Consider the following 27,136-nt stretch of genomic DNA (forward strand, 5'->3'; position numbering starts at 1 on the left):
CTTATTTCGTATTTTTATAAAATTTACACATGCTCATTATTTTAACATCTTCCACCGGTTTCTTTCAAAATCTATCTAAAATTGCGTCACGGCAAAGTAACTCCAAAAACTTTACTTCAATCTGCAAAGTCTTGTGTTCTGCCATTCTTGCGAACGCTTGCTATCGAATTTTAACTTTTATTGCTCAAATCTACCATTGTGAATGCTTTTATTGTTTTCTTGAGCTTTTTCACCATCTTCATTGTACGTCACAAGACTGCAAAATCCAATTTGAGTTATAAATATTCCAACCAAGTGAAGCTTTGGTGAAACCGCCAGCTAATTATTATAATTAAAGCACAAATATTAATAATTTAATTTGTAGTTTCCTTCTGTTTACACACAACAGTGAAAAACATGGTTGATTTAACTGATGCATCTTCACCATTTCAACAAAGTATTCCCGATCTGGCAGTTTATATACCGGCTGTGATTGTATTTGGGATTGCAGGTGAGTGAATGTAAATGAATGGACCATTTCATGAATTATCAATATTTTTCAACAAAAAATCTGTCGCATGCAATATAAGATGGATAATACTGATACCCGTCTGCTACTAAGACGTTTCGCAATATAATCAGATAACGTTGATTTCCTAACTAATTCGCCATCTATAATTCTTTTTACTACGCTAAGCTATGTTAACTTGCGTAAGCTAACTTTCCCCTAATTATGCTGAAATTATAAATATACCCATTTGTTGCTGAAGGTTCCCAAGGAAATTAATGTTCTCTGATATAATTAAACCCAGCTTACTGTTACTTTGCAATCAAAAATTATGCCACGTTCCAACCGAAAACTAGCTGTTGTTTTCAATTGAGTTTTGCAGTCATTCACACCTTTTAGATTTTAGTACCGGCGGCATGCTTTTTTACTTATTTCATGTTGAAGTTTTCTTGCTCTTAGCGATTTAAAAAATAAGATGGTTTTGAATGTGTCGTTTCTAATTTAGTTTAGTTGTATGCTATTTCGAATTGTTCCTGCTGTTTTGCTAACTTCTTAATGAGTTTGTGTTTTATTGGGGCTTTATTCTTGCAATTTTTATAACATTTTCTTTAACCCCAACACAATAATAATATGAAAGTGAGAAAATCGGGAAAAATCGCGATTATAATTTTGTTTGATTCAGAATTAATAAAATGCAGAAAGTTCTTTTAAAATTGACATATTTTTTTAGAATACAAATTTTTAAATAAAGCACAATAGGTATAACTAAATACATATAAGTTTATCAGTTCATATTTGTTATAAGGGCAAACTTTTAATGCTCTAATCTACAAAAATATACATACAAAAATATTTGAAAAGCAATGTCGCGCTCCCATTTTTAATTTGTTTAATGCATGCGTGTTTACATGAATATACACATGCACTATATTTGGTGATGGAAAAATGCCGGCAATTTGTTATATTGAGGCAAACGAGGCTACGACCACTGGCGCACAAGTAAGTTAACGCCAGCCTATCAAAAACACAAAGCTTTTCATATCTTATCACAATTTATATGATATGCGTTCCTTTGATTTTTCATATACATATGTACATGCATATTCGTACACATACATATGAATTTGTATGTATAATCTGTTTTAATTTTTTTTCTTGTATATTTAAAATAATAGCGTTCTATGTACATTATACAATACGTATTTTATTATATTTCATTCGAACACGTCGATTTATTTGCTTTGCCGACCATCGCATGCGTCTTGGTGGTCAGAGAAGTGCTGACGTTGTCAAAAGTCTGCACCTTTCAAATAACGTATAAATTATATTTTGCGTTCAAGCAGATTAGCGCTATATTCCTTTACAATTTACCTCAGAGAAAAACCCATTTCTGGACTTCTATTGACCACAATGCTTTTTAATAATATCAGTATCTTATTTAGTGAACTACTGTGCGGCTGTGCATTCAGAAATTGTAATTGTTTAAACTAATTTAATAAATATTTTTTTAGTTGCGGTGCAATAATTTAATTAAAAATGTTGCAGTTAACGATGCTTGCTTGGGAGGCAGTGATACTTCGAAATTATATTATTTCCTATTTATTTCTAACGCTTGATATATTAGTTCGATTCATTTAAAATTGTGGTGGATGAACTATGAAAAAAATATCACTTTTTATATGACACTTGGGACATTAATATAACAATAATTGATTGATGAAAAATTTAAATGCAGTAATTATTAAGAAATATTTGATTAAAAAAAAAATAAGAAAAAAAAGTTGCGCAGCCGGTAGGATTCGAACCTACGCTCCCAGAGGGAATCTGATTTCGAGTCAGACGCCTTAACCACTCGGCCACGACTGCTTATAATATTTTATTGCTTAAGTTGTCACTTCAATCGGTTGTGCATGTCAGGCAATTATTTTAATGTGTAGTATAGCGCAATAGCAATGCTGCCGGATAATTATAAATGGAAAAGCATTAAAGTTGGGGTGTATCATCAGGCAACTTTTATCTATTACTATTGATGTTAATGCACAAAAACAGCTTTTTTTATTTATTTATTTGGATTACTAATTTATTGCTAGCACGAAATATGCCCTTTTGTTCATGTTTGTATTTTTAAATTAAAATTTTTTTTGATTTTAATATAATAAAATCTTTTCTACAGTCTTGGGCAAAAGTCCGATGGTACTAAAAAAAAAGACTTGAAATTGTTACATTTTATTTTTTCGTGTCTATTCGAATTCAGAAAAGTTGGATACTTAACAATTTTAGCCTTTCGCAAAAATTGAAGATAACTTTTTAATTAAACCATTGTTTTATTTTTTTAAATATATTATTTAGAATAAACAAGATTTAATTCTCTACGAAATAGAATTGATGAAATTTTCAGTCAATGTTTGACTAATTACTTTCCATTCGTAATTCTTAAAGCTATTAATTTTTAATTGAGAAATTTTAGAATAATTCCGAACAAGAACGCGATCATCCAAAACCTTCTAGCAATTCTCAACAATATTAACCCTTTGCGGTCGTATTAAGTTTGGACTGGGTGTCGTACTGGTCAAAATTAATTTCCGTTGAAGGAGTAGTGATACATAACATGTAATATTATGAAGGATAAACAAGATTTATTAATTCTATAAATATGTAAATACAGTATAAAATATGATTCCTTGCTGTGGTGGCTGAGTGTAGACATACGACTGCAAAGGGTTAAAATCCGAACTTAATGGTGACCACTCCAGATAATAATAATTATAATAAACCCTACGATTGACTTTCTATGCTCAACGGTGCCAAGTAAATCAGGAGTCTGTTACAGAAAAAAATTCATCGGCTGAATAAAAACTTTGTTTGACTTAAGTATAAGGTAATTTGCCGAGTGTGAAGCTATAGAGTTTTCCAAACAGAGAAATGCTATTTTTTTTTATATAAACGATCGGATGTTCATTTCATTATAAAGAGGAAGGTATGCCGTTAATAGTGGAAAATAAAATGACCACCACGTCCACGCTTACAGTACAATATCCCTTTCATGAAATTTTCCATAACCGAATTGCAAAGTGGCTGCCCTACGTCCTCGATAGCCTCACGAATTCCATCTTCGAAGTCTTGAATCGACCCTGGGCTGCTGGCGTATACCCTCTCTTTCAAGTGGCCCAAAAAAAAAAGTCACAAGGTGTTAAATCACAAGATCTCGGTGGTCAATTGTGATCACCTCTTCGAGAGATAATACGGTCCGGAAACTTTACCCGTAAAAGATCAATGGTTTTGTTGCTTTTGTAGCACGTAGTGCCGTCTTGTTGAATGAACGTTGTCCAGATCAATACCATCCAATTCGGGCCATAAAAAATCATTAATTAATTTTTTACAAAGAACGATTTTATTAAACAAATAAAATTTTTAATTATTCAAATAATGTCTACTTTAAAGTTACTAATAGCACGTAAAGTTAGTGAAAATATTGAAGTGCACGGCTCCTGCAGATGATAACCCAAGCGTCCTAAACAAAAAAAAAAAAACGTTCGGCGGTGGACAAAATATCTCCGGTTTGGATTATCTGAAATTGAAAAGCCAATTAGATTATTTTTGTTGATAGATAAAGCTAGGTATTAATCGACGGAATAGTCAAAATTTCGCGAAAAATTGCCTAAAAAAAATCATTAGAATTCTTATTCCTTCGATTAATACCTGGAGAATATATCTGAGAAGGTTGTGTTAAAAGTTCAAGACGATCGGTTCAGCCGTTTTTGAGTAATCGTGTCCACCGACTTCGAAAACGCGGTTTTGAGAAAAACGCGTTTAAAGTTTGAAAAGCACTTTGCATAGGGTAAAAATTCTCTGAAAGGCCTTTTCAAAATTGGGTGTAACTTCGAAAATATTCACCGGAACGATAATAAATTTTCTGTGTTCATTCTTAAATATATGTACAATAAGAAAATAAAATAAAAACAAAATCGATTTTTTGAAAATTCTAACTTTATATAACCCCTTAAACATCTCTCGATAGCGCAATCCATTCACCAATAACACTTGTTATTGGAAAACCCTTTACATTGTTCTGTTTGAAAATTGTATATTTCGTGGGAGTTAGATTTTCGGCCAATTATCATTGCAACAACAATAATTGATTGTCGTGTCATATCTCCCAAATTGTGTTTTTTTTGTTTTTGTAAATTATCTCCCAATCTTCTAAAATCATAATTTGTACGTAAATTTGACATAAAATTAACTGTGTTCAAAAGTGATTCAACTTTTGAGCAAAATTAGTAATACAATTTATTATATAAATTACTAATTCTAGTTTCTCACAGTTCTATTCTTCAGTACTAAATACTTACATATTATAAAAAAAATAAAGAAATGAAAGACCATAAAAATGTTGACTTGCTAAATTAGCATTTTTAAATTCAACTTTAGTGGCAGTTAACTGTGCGAAGCTGTATTTCTTTGTTGAAACCTTAAAGTGTTGACGTGCTTCCATCTAATTTTTTAAAGCATGATTTGTTTTGAATAATTCATTTAAGTGACATTCAGTAATTGCTAAAAAATACTTTCAATTATTCTTTCTCTTCCAAACGCATTTATCGTAGCAAACGTTTTCCAAGAAGCACTTGTTGGTACTACTTTTAGAAAGAATCCTTGCCTATGAAAAAAAAAGCTTATGACATTTTGTAGAATTCCTCAATTTTTGCATGCTTCCATAGTACTCGTATATATACATATATAGGTTAATTCTAGCTAAATTCTATAACAGAATAAGAAAGAATAGTGTCTTATAAACTAGAGGCCTTGGTAGTTAAATTGCCATTCAGTTTCTCATTTCCTCAGCATGTGGCTCATTATGTAAAGAAAATAATAATTATTTTGAATACTCTGACAGTAACTGTAGTACAAAGCAAGTTATTAAATACAGGATAAGATACTCTCATTTTTTATCGCTATTTTATATTATTTAGTTTGAACAGAACTTTCAATGGAAAATTCTTCGAAATACAACTTTCAAAAATCGATTATTGAAATAAATTTATATTTCATTGTCTATTCATCTTGTTTAGGCCCCTAAGACTCTGAATCGTTCCCTCACGCATGTTACCTACAAGGAGGCACAAAATTAATCATCCGTTTTTTTTTTTGGAACAACTTTTTACTAAAAAAAATTGGCTTGAATGATGGGAATTTTTACTTTGACTTTTGCGTGCTCCATAGACCAGCCATGTGTATACAGTAGGGCTGGTCGATTTAAAAATCGCTCATTGCTCTGTGAAAATCGTATTCTAAGGATCAAAATAAGAAACTTTGCCGAAGGAACCATACCTCTAAAACGAATTCTGATGCTCCCAATTTGGGTCGAACGAAAAATCCCACTTTGACCCATTTAGAGTGTTCCAATCGAGTGCAAATGTATGACCGACCCCCACTAACTTTGGACGGCCGATCCACCCATGCCAGTGGCACACCCCCTGGAGCTCCCCTGGGGGTTCCCCATACAATCATTTCAAAATATCACCATTTTTGGCCTTTACATGAGAAAAGAAACTAAAGAGTTCGACCCAAATTGGGGGGCATCAGAATTCGTTTTAGAGGTATGGTTCCTTCGACAAAGTTTCTTATTTTGATCCCTAGAATATGATTTTACAGAGTAATGGGCGATTTTTTTGCCTCCCCACAAATCGACCCGGCCTAGTATACAGCTATCTAGTTCACAAGTGTGAAATTCTGATTGAAATACAACGCTATTTGCAAAAATTATAAATCTTGCTAAAGGATGATTAATTTTGAGCCACCTTGCATATTCACTTTACGCTAAGGTTACGCTCAGTTTATCATAGTTACGTACTTCCGCCTTCCCAATATTTTCTATCATTCTTTAAATGTTCCTGTGCCGGTCAGATTACAGAAAATACCGCCACTGCAGGTTCTTCAATTCAAAATGAGTCAATTCTATAAATTCCGTTCACAGTAACTGAGGAACTATTGGACTTATTTTTAGAAAGTTTAAAGAAGCGAGCGCTTTTGTTTAATACTGTCAGTCTTAGCGCCACTTTTGCAGTGCTAATTCAACTGTGACAAAATTTTAAATTAACTTTTAAATTTGGGAGGAAAAAAATTGGAAAATGGATCTAGGTTAGGTTACGGTCGTTGCCACACTCCATAAGAATATAGAATATCATTTTTTTATGAAAAATTTATATACACATTACTTGGGTTTAAAATCGGTTTCAATTTTAATTATTGGAATTTTTTTTTTTCAAAAATGTACAGTACACATTTTTTGTTTGTGTAAATTGTAAGCTCTCATCATATATTCGTCCTCCCTTGCAAGCATAATCGTACATATAATCCTTTTAATGCAATTATTTAAATGAAATTACCTTTTCTACTCATAAAAATAACAAATAAATATTTTAACTGAAATCACATGTACAACAATAAATTATCACATACGGATTGCATTAGAATTTCGTTAAAGTGCCAATTATCGTATCCTGAGCAAGTGCTTCGCGTATCGCAGGAGCAGTAACAAAACAGAAAAACGAAAATAACGCATTAAACAGACAATTACTTTGCTCACAATGGCCGATGATCCAGTAAATCAACAACAGTTTGCCGAAGATGTGGCAGCACTTGCCGCTGCTGGTTCTGGTGATAATCTTGGTAATCCGTATGGCAATCTTGGTGACCCTAAAGGCAATTTTAAAATGCCTAGTGTTGATGAGGTTTGGAAATTGATCCAACAGATGGAGGGTATAAGCGACGAGGAAAAGGAAAATTTAAAGGAGAATCTTTACAATCCACAAGAAGGCACAGCTGAGGATTTTATGCGCCGCTATGCTGAGCCCGGCCCTGTGCACTCCTCCTGGGATTATATGATCTTCTTTGCAATGATTGCGCTTATTTTGCTCGTTTTTGGTAAGCCAGGAAAACAGAGGAAATTTCTATACTAATTAACAAATTTCTAAAAATTAAAAAGGTTTTTAAACTGTATATGCATATCTATTTTTATTTCTAAAAATGTGTGTTTTTATTAAATATTTTAAGTTAGTTTCAAACGAAATCACGCCAACCAGATTTACTACCATAAATTGCTAAATTCTTACAGATAAAGTTCTATATCTCCTTAGTTTTTTTTCTGATTGGCTCAACATTTTGCCACAAAATTAAGAAAGTGTTAGGACTTAAAAAAAAGGGGGGAAAATAATACCCGGTTTCTGGGAAGAATCCTTAAATGTGCTTAAAGTCTCACTAGTTCACAGTTGCCCTTACTAAAGTAAGGTAAAGGTAAAGTTCTATATCTCCACTGATAGGCTTGAAATTTTTACATAATTTGAAATTTATTATATTTTAAAATGAAAACAAAAAATCCAAATAATAAAAACAAATTTTTGTAATTGCGATTGTTCTGCGGTTCCTGCCAAAAAATACCGTCCCACAGACTAGTTCATTGGAGGACTGCTGCTCTCAGAAATGTTCTCCCAAAGCTAAGTGCACGCACTGCGATTAGGACTTACTCGTATTTGGAGAGAATTAATATTTCAAATATTTTATATCATTCCAACGATTCAATAAACAAATATCCTTACCTAAAGGCAGAAAGGTTCATCGTTAGAAAATGAACTTGCAATAAATAATTGTTTACTAAGTTAATAACTTCCACCTTGATCCACTGATTTCAAGATCGCAGGAGGTCTTAACATATTATTTAATCCGGACTTTTTTCTACTTAACATAGTTTTGTAGATGGACTAGAATTGCACTTAAATGTTTGTCTATCTTTTAATCTGAGGGGCCGGTTTCCAGATTTTGCTGTCTGTTGATCACGTTAGTTTTTCATGCAGAGATGAGACTTAATACACGGTGGCGCAAAGGTCAAAATAAAGATTTGCATCACTTAAAACAATTTGCGGTATTTACAATAATAAAAAAGTTATTCAAAAACAAAATTTGATGATTAAATTTGCGCCACCTTTGACATATAACATTAGTCAAAAATTGTATTTTGCCCTAGAATCCAGGAGTAATTATGAGTAATGTTTTCTGATATATATATTATATATAATTGGCGCGTACACTCTTTTTTGGGTGTTTGGCCGAGCTCCTCCTCCTATTCGTGGTGTGCGTCTTGATGTTGTTCCACAAATGGACGGCAGATATTTTTATGAGGAGCTTTTTCATGGCAGAAATACACTCGGAGGTTTGCCATTGCCTGCCGAGGGGCGACCGCTATTAGAAAAATGTTTTTCTTAATTTTGGGGTTTCACCGAGATTCGAACCAACGTTCTCTCTGTGAAGTCCGAATTGTAGTCGCGCACCAACCCATTCGGCTACGGCGGCCAATGTTTTCGGATAATGCAACATATTTTCGTCCCGAACAGCGGTAGTCAGATGTTGAAACTTATTCGCAGTAAATTTCTCCTGCTCAGTAATAAGATCAAATGCATGCTTAGGTCTATGGACCGCGATCTGGTTCTATCTATAGCAGGGAACGACCGAACATCTATTTTTGAGGTGGAACCAAGCATCTGCCAATTTCGGCCGAAACCGAACTGAACATATGCAAGGGCCCAAATAATAAACATTCAATGATTTTTTCAAAGTCCACTTATTTTATTGATAAATAAGCAAAAAAGCTGCATAAATTGTAATTAAATTAATTTAATCTCTATTTGTTGTAGCAGCATAAATGTAAATGATGGAGTGACAATGCTCTAGGTCGTTCTGGTAACATATAATAGACTGGCATACGAAAGAATTTAAGCTCATAATTTACACTAACGGGCAATAAAATTGTTGTGCAACATATGAACAAGTTGTTACATATTTTTATTTAGTGTTTATTCGTTTTTTTATAAAAGTTTAACTCATTATACAACAAAAACCATGTGAATCGTTTTTTCAAACTTTTTGCAAAAATTCTGCAAATTTTCAAGAAAAATGCGTGACATTGCCAGCAAAAACAAAAAATTTCATAAATAGATGCATAGACAAGTTGTATCGAAGTTATGGACGCCGCAATGACTATTGAACGAATGTAGAATGTACTCGTAATAGTTATTTGTGCATTAAAGAATATAAAGTTTACTCCAGAAGCGGTCTGATGCATGTACACCTGTAACACATGGGCTGAAAAGTCCCAGGCCTAACAAAGAAAACACGTTTCTTTTTTTCAAAATTAGCTTTATTCATCAACTTAATTTCCATCAAGAACAACATTTCAATACCATTTTTGTAGAACGATTTTTCTTTTGCCTCAAAACAGGCCTCAGTTTCAGCGATAACCTCTTCATTCGAGCTAAATTTACCGGCGAACATTGTTTGACGCCCGTGAACAGCCAGTAGTCGCTGGTCGGCAAATTTGGCGAATATGGGAACAAGTGCTGTTGTCTTGAAAGTGAGCAAAAACGGCACCCACTTTGAACAGAGTTTTCTCATAGCCAAATGCTTATGCAATATAAAGCCAACACAATCTTTACGATGCCAGTTAACTCACGCAACTTCACTTGTCGATCATTCAAATCGATTTTGTGGATTTTTTGTTTTCTTGTGTTACCGCCTCATTTGGAAGTCCACTGCGTTGTGCATCATGGGTGTCTCTACGGCCAAGTCAGCAAACCATCGTTTTGTTGTTGTTCCTAAACGAGCGGAGTCCCCATAACACTTTTGAAGCTATTGATTCACGTGAACGGTATTTTTTCCCATCAAAAAGATGTGTAAAATTAAATAACGAAATTCTTTTTGATCCATTGTTTCGAAAATGACAAAAGTAGCATCACTCTTAGCACAATAACTCACGAACTATGAATAGAATATAATGAAATTTTAGCAGCTAAGGTTAGTATTAACTGAAAAAGAGGTGAATACAATAAAACTAGTGCCATCTATGTGTTAGGCCCGGAACTTTTCAGCCCATGTGTTACATACACATATGTATTCTTTAAACATTTTCTTCGAACCCATTCTCCCTAAGCTTATCAAGTGTTTTATATGAAACTCAAGGCATTTAAGGAAGGGCCACCCTATGAGCAAATAATGCTGTAAGAAAGAACATTTCAATTGGAAGAGTTCCAGTCTGCGGGGCGAGATAAAATAGTATACTAGACTCAAGAATGTTCGGGGTTATTTATATCTGGTCCCAATTCTTGTGTATAAATCTATTAGCTGTTATTGGTTTTCAATAACTTTCTGATACGATGCCTACCAAAGTGAAAATAATATTTTAAGGTGCTAAAACCGATTTTTAATATGTTATATTTTCTCATGCCATTGCGGTAAGCAAAATTCCAAACTTCCTAAATAAGCTTAATATGTTTCAACTCCAACTATCTACCATTCGCTTATCGGCCATATCAGTACGATAAGTTATACGAGTACGATATTCAATGTAAACACTATCGGCAAAATGTTTTAGGTCTTACATTCGAGTATGTATAGTGCGCAACGCGCATTCGCTGGAAGAGTAGCATATCTAAAAAGCATTTTTTTAAGATAATATGCAGAAATGCCAACCAGTCTTCCTTCTATGCTGTGTAAAATATATAGCGCCCATAAACATAAAGCAATAAAATATGAGTTGTTGTAATAGAAAGCAATAGTAACGGAAGACTTTAAGCCGGTTTTTTTCGATATTTTGATTTGTTGAATTATGACGTTCTTCCAGCAAACGTGCGACATGTATACACCAACCATTACACACATGAAATACACAATAAATGGAGCAAAGCTAAAACAAAAATAGAAAAATAAAAAATAATGAAACAATAAAGCGCGCGCCAACTTCTATGCGACTGTCTTGCATTTTTTACGCTCCCACCACGTGGTTCCTCTAACGACTCGCGTGTACTTAGTGTTCAGCAGTTGTCGGTCTCTCCGCTTGTTGGACGCTGATTCGTTAGCAGTCGAACGCCGTCACTTAACATATTCGTACACAATTTTTCGTGGCATTGCTCGCTCGCGTGCACAAACCCATAGATAGTTTTGTAGATTCGCCCAATACGTGAGCGTATGTTCTGACGGTTATGGCAACCGGCGGCGGTGAACACCTTCACATAATCGATCAGCTGCAAAGCACTGTGCAATCGATCATAAGGCAAATTGGCGGCGATAATAGTTATGCAAAACGGCTGGTCGACAAAATACATGCCCTGCAGGAGAAGGTGGAATCGCTTTCGGGCCAGGAGCGCATCGAATTTCTACACAATGCTAAGGATACGCTGCGCAACACTATCGAGCATGCCGAGCAAAAGCTAATGCAATACACGAACTTTCAGCAGGTTTACACATACTCGATCGTGGCGGCTGTGATATTTACAGTGCTTTTAGTGATCGGTGTGTTGGAATTTTAGCTGAATTATTTTTTCTTTGTTACTTATTACGATTATTGTTAAATGATTAGTACTCGTATGAAGAAGCTTTGAAAATTTGAGTGCGCGTGCTTGGGTTGTAAAGTTCAGTTATATTTATATTTATTTGTGATCGTTCAATTATAGTTCAATTATATTTCTATTTATTTGTGATCGCTCTGGGTGTGAGAGACTATGAATCAGCTGTGGCAAATGGTTTCACTAATATTATATTATTGTTAGATGGCTTTTAACGTGATTACAAACGGAAATTTATTCGACTACTGATTGTGTGTGTGCACTTTGATCTCGCCCGAAACAAGCAAGCAAGCAAGAGCAAGAAATGCTCTGAAATGCATGAAAATGATGTTGCGTGTTTTGATTACAGTTCGACGTTGTTTATTTAATGAATAACGTTAAAAAGAAAGTGGTTTAACGGGTTTTGTACGATGTTTGTTTCCAGCCTGGGCACGTAGTAACCATTTCTTCAAATCACTAATTTGTTTTGCTGCTGTTGACTTGTGTACTCACGCACGCACATACGACTAACGACATTAATAGGTATATGAAAAATCATGTTTTCTCGGTCAATAATTTAGCTCTGTATTTATATAATATAGGATATTAGGGCGGGCCATTTTGTATGAAACTATTTTTTCGACTTCGTGCCTGGCAGATTCGAATCTTAAGAATTATAAGAAAAAAGGTCATTTGAATCAATTTTAGGTGCCCCAAATTTTGAAAGTAGCCTCACTTGTATTCAAATGTCACTTCATGTTTTTACAATATTCCAAATATTTTCATGCTAAAAATATTTTTCGTTGAATTTTGAGAAAATTCTTGTATAACCAAAACCTTATAAATCAAAGTTCTAAATTTTCTAAAATTATTACTATTATCATCAAAATTTCAGATTTTTTAATCAGATTTTTAAAAAAATTCCTGGGGAAGCAGCTTTATATAAGTATGAGCATTCCTCCAACAGTCAGTTCTACATTACCGAAACGACCCGGATTTACTATATATGCGGCCAGGGACTGTCACCCTAGCGGCACTTCCCGTACGGGTATGGGGAATGTTTTTGCTGCTGTTGTAGTATAGAGCTCATTAGCTATTACATAGCTCTATGGAGATTATATTTTAAAGAAATATTTTTCAACTGAAAATGTGGATCATATGGTACCAGTATTAAACAAAAATTTCCAAAAACTAAGAGTTTATATAACTCTTGAAAAATAAAAGAAATATTCAGCCAAAGTTCAGCTATTACTTTGCCGAAGACGAAACAAAATCGAACTGAACTTTTGTGACCGAAGCGGAAGTTCGGTCGTTCTCTAATCTTTGGGCGTAGAAAAGTTGTATCGAAGTTATGGATGCCCCAATTACTATTGAGCTAAATCTTTTCCAAAAAAAGGTACTTCGGGAACCCTTATACGTATGTATAAGTACTTTCGTTTATTTCAAGTCTAGCACAGAATTATAGTTTGTACAGATAACTCAGAGCGAATGTGAACTTAAATTACTACGGCTAATTAAATTAAAAAAAGAGTTCAGATTTCATAAAAATCATCTTTTGTCACCGAAAAGTCACGCGAAATAGAAATCGAAATCTCATTGAATTCTCTTAGAACGCGAGCAATAGGATAGAAAGGGAATGTTCCTTAATAAGGATGAGCAATCAATTTCTCCTTAAATTATGCTAAAAACAAAAGGCAGTGAGAGTATAGACCTGCTCTCTAGAGACTTTTAGTTAATTAAAATCAAATGGGACTTATAGGAAGGGATAAGATATGAGAATATAACATTTCAGAGCATATTTGAGGAGCACCTTCTGTACACGTTCAATTCTGCCAATTGCAAATTGGTGGCAAGGCCTCCAGATAAATGGTGCATACTCTAATTTAGAGCGAATAAAGGAAATAAAAATTAATTGGTGAGTGTCAGGGTGCGAGAATTTCAAGCTATTATGCCGTATAGAACCTAAGGTGTGTCTATTAATTATTAGGATGTGCCTATTAAATGAAAAATGTGAGTCAAAGATCACTCCAAGATCTTTGAATTCACGGACAGATTCAAGTAACACTTTGAGTTTTGGCGAAAGTAACATGAAAACATTTCTTGATATTTAGAGAAATGCCAGAGTTGCCGCACCAGCGAATGAGCGCATTAATTTCCGATTGCAACATAGTTCTTCTAACCACACAAACTGTTTTCAAATCATCAGCATAAAGAAGGAAATTGGCAAACGAAAAACTAATACTACTACTAATATCATTGATAAATAGAACGAAGGGTAGAGGCCCTAAAATACTGTCTTGTTGCAGTGAAAGGTTCCGTTCATTCATCCTCAATCATTACTACACATCGTGTGTCCGATAAATAAGATTTCAATTATTGAACGAAAACAGAATGAAACCCAAGCGGGGCTAACTTACGAATTGCATAAGAAACTCTATCAAATGCTTTAGAAAATGCCGTGTAAACACAGTTGCCTTGAAAGCCTTCAGCAAAAGTTGAAAAACAATATTCACCAAAAGCAGCTGTAGACCTACTCGTGACAAATCTATGCTGATTGGGCGAAATTAAACTCTTAGTCGCAAAGTGCATCTTATCTTTTACAATTCCTTCGAAAATTTTGGATATAATAGAAAGAAAGTAATTGCACACATCATTCTTTTGGCCGCTTTTGAAAATTGGAGAAATAGTTGGGATTTTCCAATAGTTGTTAAGAACTCCAGAAGATAAAGATTTTTTAAAAATTACTTTCATAGGAATAACAATATCCGGACAGTTTTTAAGACAAATTACGGAGAGCCTATCCTTATTAGTCTGCGTAGAAATTTTTAAACCCATGACCCCATTCTCAATGTCCAGAGAAACAAGGTTTAAATAGTCAAAATTAAAAGGTAGAAAGTGACAGTAGATTAACATGACAAGAAGAAAATGAGTCTGCATCATCACAAGTGAAATTAGATTTGAAAAAATCGGCAAACAACTTGGCTACGTAGTAGTACAATGGTCTACTGACTGAGTGCTTGGACTTGTCCAACCCCCCACAAATCTCAAATCTAAGTTGTCTACGTCCGCAGGTGTGGTAGCAGATTTCTCATTAAAACGCGCCGCAGAAAAGACTCCAGCGCTTGACTTGTTGGGTTTAACAAACCGCCAAAAGGCCTTGGGATTTGACGTAATATTCTCTTCAATCCTAAGAATATAATTTCTATACAGAAAATTGTTTAAAAAGTTGAATTTTTTAAGGATTGCTGGTAATTTGTAAAGATATTTTGATTCTTAGATTCTAAAAATTGTTTCTGAAACTTGTTCTGCTTGTTTTTAAGTTTTTTAAGAAATCTTTCCTGCTAATGTCAAGTGAAACGCTGTTCAACCTAGAAAAGCACAATAGGAGAAATGGAAAACAAGTGCCTTCGTCTTCGTGTCTAGTCTTGGCAGCAAAAAACTCCCAAAAAAAAAAAAAGACATTCATGATAATTAGGTAAATATTAATTTCGATATAACTCTCTTCGTATTAATTAAACATAGCATAATTTGACATTTAGGGGGATCGAAATTAACTGTAGAGCTTTCCTCTATTGGACTTTGTTTCTTATAATTTTAAGTAGAATTCGAATCTGTTTGAAACTATATCGGAACAAAATGACCCCGCCCTAATATACATGCATACATGTGTATGCAATAGGTGCTTCTTTTAGAGGTATAGAACAAAACAAAAAACAATATTTTTATTCTGTTTTCCATCATTTAGTGCTTATTAATAATTTCCCGCGCGTGGCCATCACCACTGTGCCCTTTGATGAGACTCCGATCGCTCCAATTTTGTATTTATACCTGCATAACCGACTTAACCTGGCTAATAACGACCCGAATGCAGGCCTCTAAGTCGTCAATTAGAACAGTGTGTTGACGTACCCTCACAATAAATAGTCCAAAGTATTTCAATCACATAACCCAGGCGGCCAATTTACAATTTTATTTGCTGACTATGAAAACGGTTTGTTCAATGTATTATGGCTATCAATAGAAGTGAAATTTGTATATCATTTATACATTAATCATTTCGCTTAAAAGCTGCTCAGTTGGATAAAGTGTTCAGTAAGTTTAACATACAGAAATTCGTTTTAGAAATGAAGTTCCACATTTTTTAAAAATGGTTTTACTGTGAGCAGTGTAAACATAACCAAAATGTGCTTACTTTAACGACTCGCTTAACAGATAAACTCTATCGAAAGTTCATCAGGTCTAAAAAAAGTCTCGTTATTTATTATATTCAGCGTATTAATTAAGGTTTTTCTCTTTTCTAACACGTTTTTATTAGCGTTTGGTCAGGAAGGGCAAACAATTTACTCGTGTTTAGTTAATTAACGGCTCCAACTGAGCAAGTCCCATTTCAATGCAAGTTAGGGTGCTTGATTTTCTACTTAATTTATTATAAAAGTATAAAAAAATAATTAATGGGAAAATTTTACTTTTGAAAATCAGACAAAATAAACACCTTAAAGATTTAAGGCATTTGAATAAATAATTGCTCGTATTTGAGTTTCTACTAGGGCTTCTAAAATCCAAATTAATTAATTAATTTATTTATTCAAAAGGTCAAGAAAATATAATTTCCGACTGACTACTAAAACTAAAGAGTAATGGAAATATATACATAATTCAATTAGAAACTTACATGTAACTAAAATATAGAGTCAGTAGAACAAAAAATTATTTCTTGGCAACTGAGCAAATTAGAATTGGAGATGTCATTAAAATTACGAATAGCACGTTCAGTAGGAGCATTGCGGGCACAATTTGTATTGAACTTATCTAAAATATATAAATAATATAGAAAGGAAGGGCATTACGAAGAATTCTGTGAGGTGTAAGAAAACTTATGCTTTGCTCTGCTAAGAAAGCCCTAATGCAATATTCACTAAAAACAGCGAGATTAGACACTGTGGACCGTCCAGTGACGAATCCATGCTGATTGCACGATTATTTTAGTGGCAAAGGACATCTTTTCTTTGACGATGGTTTCAAAAAGTTTTGAAATTGTCGAGAGTTTGGAAATTGGTCGATAATTACTTTGTTGATTCTTATTGCGGCTTTAAAAATTAGGGATATACTTGTTAGTTTCCAGCCATCAATGAAAATTCCAAAAGATAATGACTTACTTTAGATTATTTTTAGAGGTGAAATAACTGCCGGGCATTTCTTTAGAAAAATTACAGGAAGGCCATTGATATCTGTCTGTGATCAGGGGTTTTAAGCTTAATATGCCATGTTCGACATCATCATATGATACATAGACTTAGGTGCCTAAAATTCAGAGTTGAGGATTGATTTTTAAAGATCGATCTAAAAAGCGACCAGAATCTGAATCACTATCACTCTGAACAAAATTAGATTGGAATATTGGCATTATTTCCAATATACTCAGGCATCCCGAAGTTTTGGTGCCCAGGATAAGCCATATTCGCTTAGTAATGCGACTATCACTGCAGCAGTATTTCTCAAAAATTGAAGGGGGTATTTTTTGCTGTTACAACAACAACAATAACAGTTCAATGTTGCTTAATTCTGTTAATTCTTGGCGTATGTGAATTCGTAAGTGGGATTTTCATGGGAGCACAGCGTCGCCGTTACACCTGAAGATGTGCGAGACATTCCGAGCTCCATAAATATGTAGATTGGACTGAACCTTTGTACATTTCATATTGATAAACTAATTCCTTTCTATGGTACATATATACATAAAAGGTTAACCAGGCCTTTTTTCTATCGCAAGAAATGTGAAGCTTTACTGGGCTTCGCGACATAAAGTAAAAAGGGAATTGAAGAGCGCCAGGTTATCAAGCTAGTCAAGTAAGACGTTTGTCTAAAGGATGGACCTGTCAATATTTGCAAGTTCTTCTCAATGTCGTCTTCTCCGTTTTCTTAGGACCATTACATTTCCCTTTCTTTTTCAACTCATAATGACGTGCTCACGAAGTTCGTGTTCTGCTTAATCGGCAAAACTTGTCGCACCAATCGTGTTTTAGACATACTTCATGGCATCCACCAAGCGAGCAAAGTTTTGGGCAAACTCCAAGCCGTTTAATGGATGTCGACCTGTACAAGAAACCATGCCATGAACATCAAATTCCACTTATCCGTGTGGTTGCACACAAGAAATTGGGTGAATGGTGTAGACTTGGCGGATGTGCTTTTGTGGTTATTAAGGATTTCGGGCAGGAGACTCCTGCTTTGGATATTGTGAAAGAACATTTGCGACAAAAATAGCTAAATGCGCTCTGAATATTTAGTTTTAAATAATGCGGACCAAATATTGTATTTTTTTGCTGCGGTCAAGGATAACAAACTTTTATATCAAATTCGTGTGCTTTTGAGTTGTAAAATCCTTTCATAAATAAAAAATTTAATTTAATAACATACGTGCCGCTCAAAAGTTGGATCGCCATATGTCTATGTTCTATTAATTATTATGGCCATCTGTGTCATCTATATGTTGTCCCAGGTGACGCGCTGTTTCGAGGAGCTCAGATTAAAAGGTGAACGGGAAATGCCGGACAGAAATGTGTTGAATCTATCGAGGCCGACTTCGAATAGGTGGGCGTTGAACCAGCTACTGCATCCAGCATCTGCCAGTGTTATGCAGCTCAATGTTTGTCGTTGTTGGATTGCCTCGTCGTACAAATCCTTCTGCTGAGGGGAATGCTGCTGAAGTGGCAGTCTCTTACTTACTTTAGTAAGATGGCACTACAACCGTATGTCGGTTTTGGTCGAATCCCAAGCCGTGTGTCATCTAGCTCAGTTTGCTGGCGTCAATTGGTGACACCGAGTGCTGCCTCAGTGCTTTTATGCCTCACTTGGTCTCCCCCATGTAGATATATATTCCTTTTCTCGTCGTTCACCGGTAGGTTTCCCCGCACTTTCGCTCATCCTCGAAACATGGCCAAGTCAGCGCAGCCGCTATATTATAATACGCGTCACTATTTACACACCTCGGAATAGCTTATATAGCTCGCTGTTCCATTGGATACGAAACTCATTCTCCCCTACGCGAAGAGGACTAAAGACTTTTCGGAGAATTTTTTATATCGAACGCTCCCAGTGCTTTGTCATCCGTTGTCGTCATCGTCCAAGCTTCTGCGCGGTATAAAAGGACGGAGATGCTTTTGTACAGTGCTGTTTGCGTTTTTCAATAGAGACTCTACTTCCCAATTGTCTGCTGAGCCCACAGTTACACCTGTTGGCAAGAGTTATCCTTCGTTCAATCTCTAGGCTGACGTCGTTGATGTTGTTAACACTGGTTCCAAGATAAAAAAAAGGGCTTCACCACTTAAAATTCGCATTTGCCAACAGTGACGTGTTGTCCAAGACGTGAGCACTCTTTGTATGTTAACAGCAGGCACTTTGTTTTACTCTCGTTCACAGCAAGATCTCGTTTTTCTGCTTTCTTCTCCAGACTGGAGTACGCTGAACATACGGCGCGGTTGTTCAGGTCGACAATATCGTCAGCTTACGCCAATAGTATGACTTTTTTGTAGTAGATAGGGCCAAAGCGATTCAACAGCACGAATAATTTTTTTCAGTAGGAGATTAAAGAAATCACACGAAAGAGATTCGCCATGTCTGAAAACTCGCTTGTTATCGAACGGCTCGGAGAGGTCGTTTTCGATCCTGACGGGGCTTACTGCAGCGCTCAACGTCATTTTACACAGCGACAGTCTCTAGGCAGATATAAATCCAGAGCATTCCGGTGAAGTAAAGCCGACTGTCGTGTTTGGCGTATCTAAAGTGTGGCGCAAAATTAACCATTCAACTTTTTACTAAAAAAAAAATTATTTTGAATGACGGAAATCTTTATTTTGACCCTTACGTGCTCCATTGCTTGTCTGTTTGTATGCTGCAGCTGTCTAGCTCACAAGTGTCAAATATGATTGCCAGAGGACGATATTTGCAAATATTATAAATCTTTCCATAATTGATAATTTTGCGCCACCACAGTTTTGTATTTTGCCGAATTGCATTTCCTATCGTTTAAGGGGTAACACCACTGTGCACGCGTAAAATAAACACGATTTTTGAAGAATTTTTTTGTATAGGAAGGAAAGGGAAAACAATCACTCTGATTTGGGAAGTTATTACTTTTATACTAAAATACAAAACTACAAAGTTTGATCGAAAAATTTTACAAAATGGCGGCATTGGAGACATTTTTGTAATGTGGTTTCTCTTGAAGGAGCTCCGCGGCACGCAGCACAGAGGGTGCAAATTTTAATCTGGAACAAAGAAACATTTTTTTCCTTAATCTAGATAAGAATAGCTAGAGAAACACGTAGGGAATTTAAAAAATATTTATTTTTGTGGATTAGCAAGCATTTGAAGGAAAAAACTCTATTTTGGACTAAAAAACGGCATTTAAATAATGATAAACCGATTGTTTAATCTATCGAAAATCCCCTACGCTCTTCTCTTAAGAAGGCTATTATAAAGACGTAGTGAAAACCCTGATTAAAAATATTTAAAATTGTTTGAGTTATGCTGCGTGCCAATTTCAGAAAACGTGTTTTGAGAAAAACGCGTTTAAAGTTTGGAAATTTGGAGAAGTCGTTAGGTAGCAGTCACTAACGCTTGGTTAAAAGCTTAAAATATTTATGAAATAAACTTCGGTAACATATAAAACTTTTTGTTCTGTATTTTAAAAGGTTCAAAGAATTGTTTAAGCTTATAAAAAAAAATCAATTTTTTGAAATTTCTACAGTGGTGTTACCCCTTAATAGAAGATTCAGTATTTCATTTCTTTTAATCAGCACTTGAGCATAGTCTAAGTACTAAATTTTTGAAATTCTGAACTCGTTAAATTAAACAAAAATTATTTATCACTTATTTATGTTATTTTTTTTATTTTTTTCAGCGCTCTTCGGCTACAAACTATACAAGTCGCTAATGGAGAAGGAACTGAAAAAGCAAGAGAAATTAAAAACCAAACAAGCCAAAAAGTTAAAAAAGACAAATTAAAGTAGACAATTTTAATTCATATATTTACACTAAAGTTACGAATATAACATTCTAAACTGGAATACGCCAATTTTTCTTCACGACGATGCTAATTGCGTTGTATCTTGATGATATGTAGATGAAATCAAATTTATGTATTGCAATTAAGCGCAATTAATATTTAATACCGTAAGTTGTAGAGTGTTTTAAAAACTTATAATGCAATATCTATACAAAAGCTCTATACACCAAATCAAAGGCATATGTACGTAAATTTACGGATACATACAAATATATATATACAATTGAAGTTGGATTTAGTTCAATAAATATATAATATATACAAATAATCAAAAAGCGCACGTGATGTATGGTGTTCGCACCTGGTAGAAACGAGAAGAAATATAGACCGTAGATATTTACGAATCGAGCAGCCCTTCGTTGTTTCTTTTTACTGCCAAACATTGTAGTTTACATATGCAATGCCATTGATTACTTTTAACAAGCCTTAAAACACCAAACAATAAATACTCGTCAGAATGTATTGCGTAAGTAATATCCATATAAAGGGTTTTTCAATAAGAGCGGGTAGATGTTGAAATGGAATTAAATGGCGTTTGCTGTGTGGTACGTAGCGCCGTCCTGCTGGAACGACATGTCGTCTAGGTCCATATGGTTCAATATGGGCCATAAGAAATTGGAAGGGCCACCACGTCTACCGAAAAATGGGCGCAATGCGCGCAACGTTTGCGTTAATGAACACTTATTTTGATGCTGTTCAATCGTGTAACTTGCCATGATGATTTGGCATAAACAACTGAATAATAAACAAAAGATTTGACAGATGTCCACAAAACAAAATGGCTGCCACAGGGCGCCAAAATCGACCCACACCAATTGAAAAACCCTTTATGTGTGTGTGTAAATTATTTTTGGGGTAAAAACCAAGTGGATTAGCAAACATTCAGCTGGTAGGATATTCGACGTTTTCAAGTAGAATAAGTTCGCCGCTACTGTTGTTAACCATTTCCATAGTCTCATCGTCCACTACCACCAGCATATAAGTCTCGTTATTGCCACTCGGTAAAACTTCAGCAGCCATGAAGGAGTTTTCACCCGGCAGCTCCACTGCAGCAATGCTCGATTCCTCGGCTTCAAAAAGTATGTCAACAGCGCCTGTATTGGACAGTGTAATATCGTTGTTTGCATTTACATTCTCGCACTTTATTTCTTTAGCTGTTGAATTGGACTTGTTTTTCACTGTTTCGGTTTCTGTTTTGCTTTTTGTTTTTGATTTTGATTTTCGTATTGATGCTGCGGTACTTTTCTTTTGCTGACTGGTAACACTATTTGCTTTAGTTTGTTGCGAATGCAAGGAATGTTTTCTTTTAATGTGATTATTTAGTAGATGTTGTGTGACGTATGCAGCATCACAGCCATCAACAATGGTGTCTGAACATCTGAAGCTGTTTGAGGAAGAGATAATGATAAAGTTTTCTTTGAAATTTTCAAATCATTTCTAATCGCGAAATACTTACGGCTTATCAGCCTTATGCCGTCTGATATGCATATTAAGCGCGCTTTTACGGCCGAATTTTTTAGGGCAATGCGGACAATTGAATTCGGAAATTTCCAAATGCCGAGCAATATGGATATCTAATGATTTTGCATAGTTTGTTGTAAATTTACATTCGCCACATTTGTAAACTGCGGCCGGGTGAACCTGAAAAATACGCATAAATTCGCATATTCAAAACATATTTGCAATATTAATTTATTTTGCTCTTATTAACATACATTCTCCTCGTGCAATTCTTTTTGCGAGCGATGATAGAAACCTTTATTGCAATGCGTGCAAAAGTATCTGCATTCACTAACATGAATTGCTCGCATATGCACCTCTAAGTATCGCCTGCATTTGATTACTTTTCCACAAAGTGTACAAGGGACAGGCACGTGTACATAGTCGATATGCTCTTGCAAGGCCTGCTCATCTCTATATGCGGCTGCACAATGCGGACAGAAGACATTTTCTGCAAGAAGAGTAAGGCATTATTAGCAATGAAATAAAGTAAGCGATTCCAGGCGCATGTACATACTGTTATTGTGCCTTCTAGCCACATGCACGGCCAAGGACATTTTGGTCGGACATACTTTTTCACAAAATTGGCAGGTTAATGCAGTTAATTGGCACTGTGCGATGTGCTCTTGAAGTTCATTCGAATTCGCAAACTTTTGATCACATATTCGACAGGTATTTGATTTGTGAGCGTGACGTTTGTGCCTCTGTAATGGAGTCCATTGCTTGTAACACTCGTCACAATCCTTAAAGTTTAAATATTTAAAATAAATAAGGAATTTTAAGGAGTTTTAAAACTCATTGAATAATAGACACTTACGCCCACATCACACATCAAGAGTCGCTTTAGTGGTAGGCTTTCTAACCAACTTTTGTAATTTTTGTGCGTAGCCATATGTGTACGCTTTGCTTTATGATCTTCGAGTTCTTCATTGCATAGGGGACAGTAAAACATTTCATTTTCATGGACGCCCGTAGCACGATGCTTTCTAAGTGAATCCTTATCTTTAAAATCTTGTGCGCAGAAATGACAGCTGTAAGCTACAATGAGTATTTCCTCTTCAATTTCACCATAAAAACAGTCGGTGCTGAGGTCTGAAGTGTGTTTCTGCAATGGCGTGAAAAATATAAATGGAGATATTTATATCTAAACAAAATTGCACAAACCTCTAAACTGTCGCAGTCACTTCCAATCAAGCCACAACTTGTACAGGTAAACACTCGCACTTCGGCATCAGACTCATGCCATTTCAAGTGATTTTGAAGGATGGCTAAACTGGGAAATATTTTCGGACATAAGTCACATTTATATTCAATATTGGTGTGCACACCTTCCTAAAAGTTAAAAATGGTACTAATTAAAATCGAAGAAAAAAAAAATAATATATATATATTTTTTTATCATACCTTGTGTGCTTGTAGTAATTTTTTGTTGCGGTAAGTTCTTAGACATTCATCACACTCATATTTAGGCTTTATTTTATGCGAATTTTGATGCTTGACGAACGGCTCCATTTCTGCGAATATGCGATCACAGCTAGCAGTGATGTGGGGAAAAGGTTAATATATTTCTTTAATACTTCATTACTGCTACTACTTACATGGTGCACGCCAGTGTTCCCGGTGGTTCGTGCTCATAATTTACATGCACGAAGAACTCGTCTACATTGGTAAAATCTTTGTTGCAAATCAAACAGATTTTAGAACGCCGTTTTGCCAAATGAAATTGCAAGTGAAAAACAAATCTTGATTCAAAGTAAACATTTTTTAGTTTATATGGAACAATATTCGTATTGTCAAATCCGTATTTACCTTTTGTGTGAGACAAATTCTTGTTTGCAATATTGGCAATAAGGCTGCGTGCAAGCTCTGCGCGTTAGTTTGCGATAACAGGAATGCTTATTCAGTTGATGAAAGTTTGAGAACCGTAGATCGCAATAGGGGCAGCTACCGTATATTTTTATGCTAAACGATCAAGAAATAAAGGAATACAAGTTCTACAGATCTAGTAACAGTACATTTTTGCCAAATATTAAATAGATATACATTCTGTCAAAAAAGTACCGGGGATTGTTCAATAAAACGCAAAATGATTGTTTAATCATCAAAATTTATTTTGTCGCCTTCAAAATAGGCTCCACTCGAAGCAATACACATATGCTTAACCACCTTTTAAACGCTTTTGAAGAGATCTTCTTCAGCTCCTTCAGCGAATTCTCTTTAATGGCCTCTATCGACTCAAAGCGCGTCCGCGGAGTGGCAATTTAAGTTTTGGGAAAAGGAAAAATCACAGAGGGCTAGGTGAATACGGTGGTTGTTCGATGATATTTGCCCAGTTTTTGGTCAAAAAAAGTGTACACAATATGAGCCTTGTGAGACGGTGCGTTATCATGGTGCCGTTTCCTACGCGCATAACTCATGTGGATAGCGCCATTCAGCCGCCTGTTGACTGGTTTGCATGTAAAACTCATATACCCACATCTTATCACCTGTTATGAATTATGGGTTCGAATTCATGTCTTCAGCCACCTTCTTTTAATGCATTTTTTGAAAGAAATTCAACTCTATTGGAACGAGTGGGGCAGTCACGCGTCTCATGCCTAATTGACGGTGTAAAATGTTGCGAATTGATACGTGAGACACGATAAGATCACGAGCTACCTCCCTCAAACTTAAGTGGTGGTTTTCCAGTACCATTTCCTTGACTTTGTCGACATTTTCATCCGTTGGTGGGCGACCAGATCGGGGCAAATCTTCTACGACTTCTCGGCCCTCTGGAAAAGCCTTATAGCACTCGTATACCAGTGTTTTTGATAACGAACACTCGCCATAGGCTTTCTGCAACATTTTCAATGATTCGGTACACGAAATTCCGTTAAAAACTCAAAATTTTAGACAAATTCTTTGTACGACATTTTTATCTATAGTGAAAATCGTAGAGCACACCTGTGGTTGACTGATATGCCAAAAACAAGCTAATTGACAGATCACGCACAAACTTTGCGACACTAGAGAGAACAGTTGTACCAACATTCCAGCAAAAAAAAAAAAAAAAAATTTAGACGCGTGAAACTCGCACTTTTTTAAATGAGCAATTCCCGATATTTTTTTGACAAGTTGCACATTGGAATTCTTTCGGCACAACCAACATTCACACCTGCCCTGGTATTTATGCGTACCTTTGCAAATCGCTGTGTCGCAATACCAAGTGTCTGGCAAGTGAGTACTCACTTCGAAACACCACATCACAATCCTGCAAGGTGCATGCATATTCGTTGAACTCATTCTCATGGAACATTATGCAATGCTGCAACAAGTCTTGATACTCTTCAAACTGCTCGCAGCATATCTACGGAATTTAAAATCACATCGAATGTGTCATCTTACTGCTATTCCTCCATTCTATATTGCGATTATTTACCAAACATTCACTATTCCATTTGAATTCCAATGTGTTAAAGTTACTTGCGACGGCTTCATCTAAATATTCCCTAAGGCTATCTGCATTGTCGTCTTCAGTGTTGAATTCATACAACAAATCTGGATCATCTGCGTACGAAAGGCATTATTATATGTACAAATGTACACAAGCACGTGCATACGTTTGATTTAACTCACCTTTTAAATTGGGGAAAGCAAAATTTGGTAGCGCTTCATCATCGCTTTCGATACTTTCAGGAGCGTCCGAAAACTGTTCATCTTCGCTGGTATTTTCTGGCATTTCTTCAGCCATTAGGAAACTATGATTTATTTACAAAAATATTTGACGTGAACTTGCGCGTAAAAATTTTACTACTGAAGAAACAGCTGATTGTGTATGTGCATGGCGACATCTACGTGTGAAATTATGGCGAGATGGAGAACAGGGAGTCGCTAAATTCAATTAAAGAATTATAAGAAGCAAACAATAAATTGCTGAAAATTAAAAAAATAGAATAATTGTTTATGCTCTTTATTTCATATATCGCTGAATGAAAAAACATTTTTCCGTGTTGTTTGTAATTCTGTTTTGGGAAACATGCAATTTTACAATTTATGTTTGATATTCTATTAATTTCATTTCACTTTATTCATTGGCTTGACAACAAGAAGCAAGAATATACATATGTATGTATGTACGAGGTCTGTTCAAAAAATAAGGTGAATTATCAAATCTCGTGGGCTACGTTCATTTGACTTGTGATTATTATTTTTTTTATGTTGGTACACTCGTCTGGAAGATATATTCACTTCTTGACTGCTTGACTCGGTTGGTTTCGATGTCATAACCTTTTAAGCAAATATGGATAATCGACGATGCTCCTGCGACGTTGTTTTTGGTCAAAATTCAGTAATTTTGTAATGAACTTCGCTGCCACACGCTTCATGTCCAAAATTCCCGAAAAGATAGCATGGCATGAGCCAACCGATATGCCGACATCCTCGCAACTTCTCTAATTGTGATTCGACGATTCTGCACAACAATTAAATTTGAGCACATTTTCCTTGTTAGTTGCAGGAATGTCGCATTTTGGAAGCGTTGAAGTGCACCATTATATCGAAGGTGGGCTAAGTTGTTGACCGACTTGGGTCATTTTAAACGGTAACTTACTTCATCTCAGGACTTTTATTAATATATCCGAAATTTTACTTAAGTTATTGGTTGCGGATACATACCTACAGTGATGGCCAAATCGTATACAACCATTGCTCTATTATACAGGGTCCGGCACTCGAAGT

The 27,136-nt window shown here is 35.3% G+C and overlaps 2 protein-coding genes and 1 non-coding gene across 4 annotated transcripts; 1 reads left to right on the forward strand and 2 right to left on the reverse strand.

Moving 5' to 3' along the window:
* The first annotated feature begins 1,934 nt into the window (after positions 1-1,934).
* Positions 1,935-21,636, forward strand: LOC128868892 (uncharacterized). Of its 2 annotated transcripts, XM_054111463.1 has the most exons (3): positions 1,935-1,961; positions 6,956-7,408; positions 20,756-21,636. In XM_054111463.1, exons 2-3 carry the CDS (start codon positions 7,072-7,074, stop codon positions 20,857-20,859), a joined length of 441 nt encoding a protein of 146 aa, XP_053967438.1. In that variant the 5' UTR covers positions 1,935-1,961; positions 6,956-7,071; the 3' UTR covers positions 20,860-21,636. The 2 variants fall into 2 exon arrangements, with proteins under 2 accessions (XP_053967438.1, XP_053967439.1); XM_054111464.1 differs by lacking the exons at positions 1,935-1,961; positions 6,956-7,408 and adding an exon at positions 11,344-11,821.
* On the reverse strand, positions 2,272-2,353 carry Trnas-cga (transfer RNA serine (anticodon CGA)). Its single transcript has one exon. It is a non-coding gene; the product is annotated as a tRNA-Ser (tRNA).
* On the reverse strand, positions 20,856-26,217 carry LOC128868891 (oocyte zinc finger protein XlCOF6). The gene is made up of 12 exons (XM_054111462.1): positions 26,036-26,217; positions 25,839-25,966; positions 25,597-25,766; positions 24,230-24,382; positions 24,019-24,162; positions 23,825-23,954; positions 23,585-23,752; positions 23,238-23,525; positions 22,938-23,163; positions 22,636-22,871; positions 22,377-22,561; positions 20,856-22,304 (listed from the first exon to the last, which is right to left on the reverse strand). The coding sequence occupies exons 1-12, from the start codon at positions 26,148-26,150 to the stop codon at positions 21,803-21,805; spliced, it is 2,445 nt and encodes an 814-aa protein (XP_053967437.1). The 5' UTR covers positions 26,151-26,217; the 3' UTR covers positions 20,856-21,802.
* Between the last annotated feature and the right edge of the window lie 919 nt (positions 26,218-27,136).

The sequence above is a fragment of the Anastrepha ludens genome, chromosome 6 (genome assembly GCF_028408465.1).
Source record: "Anastrepha ludens isolate Willacy chromosome 6, idAnaLude1.1, whole genome shotgun sequence".
NCBI classification, from domain to species: Eukaryota; Metazoa; Arthropoda; class Insecta; order Diptera; family Tephritidae; genus Anastrepha; species Anastrepha ludens.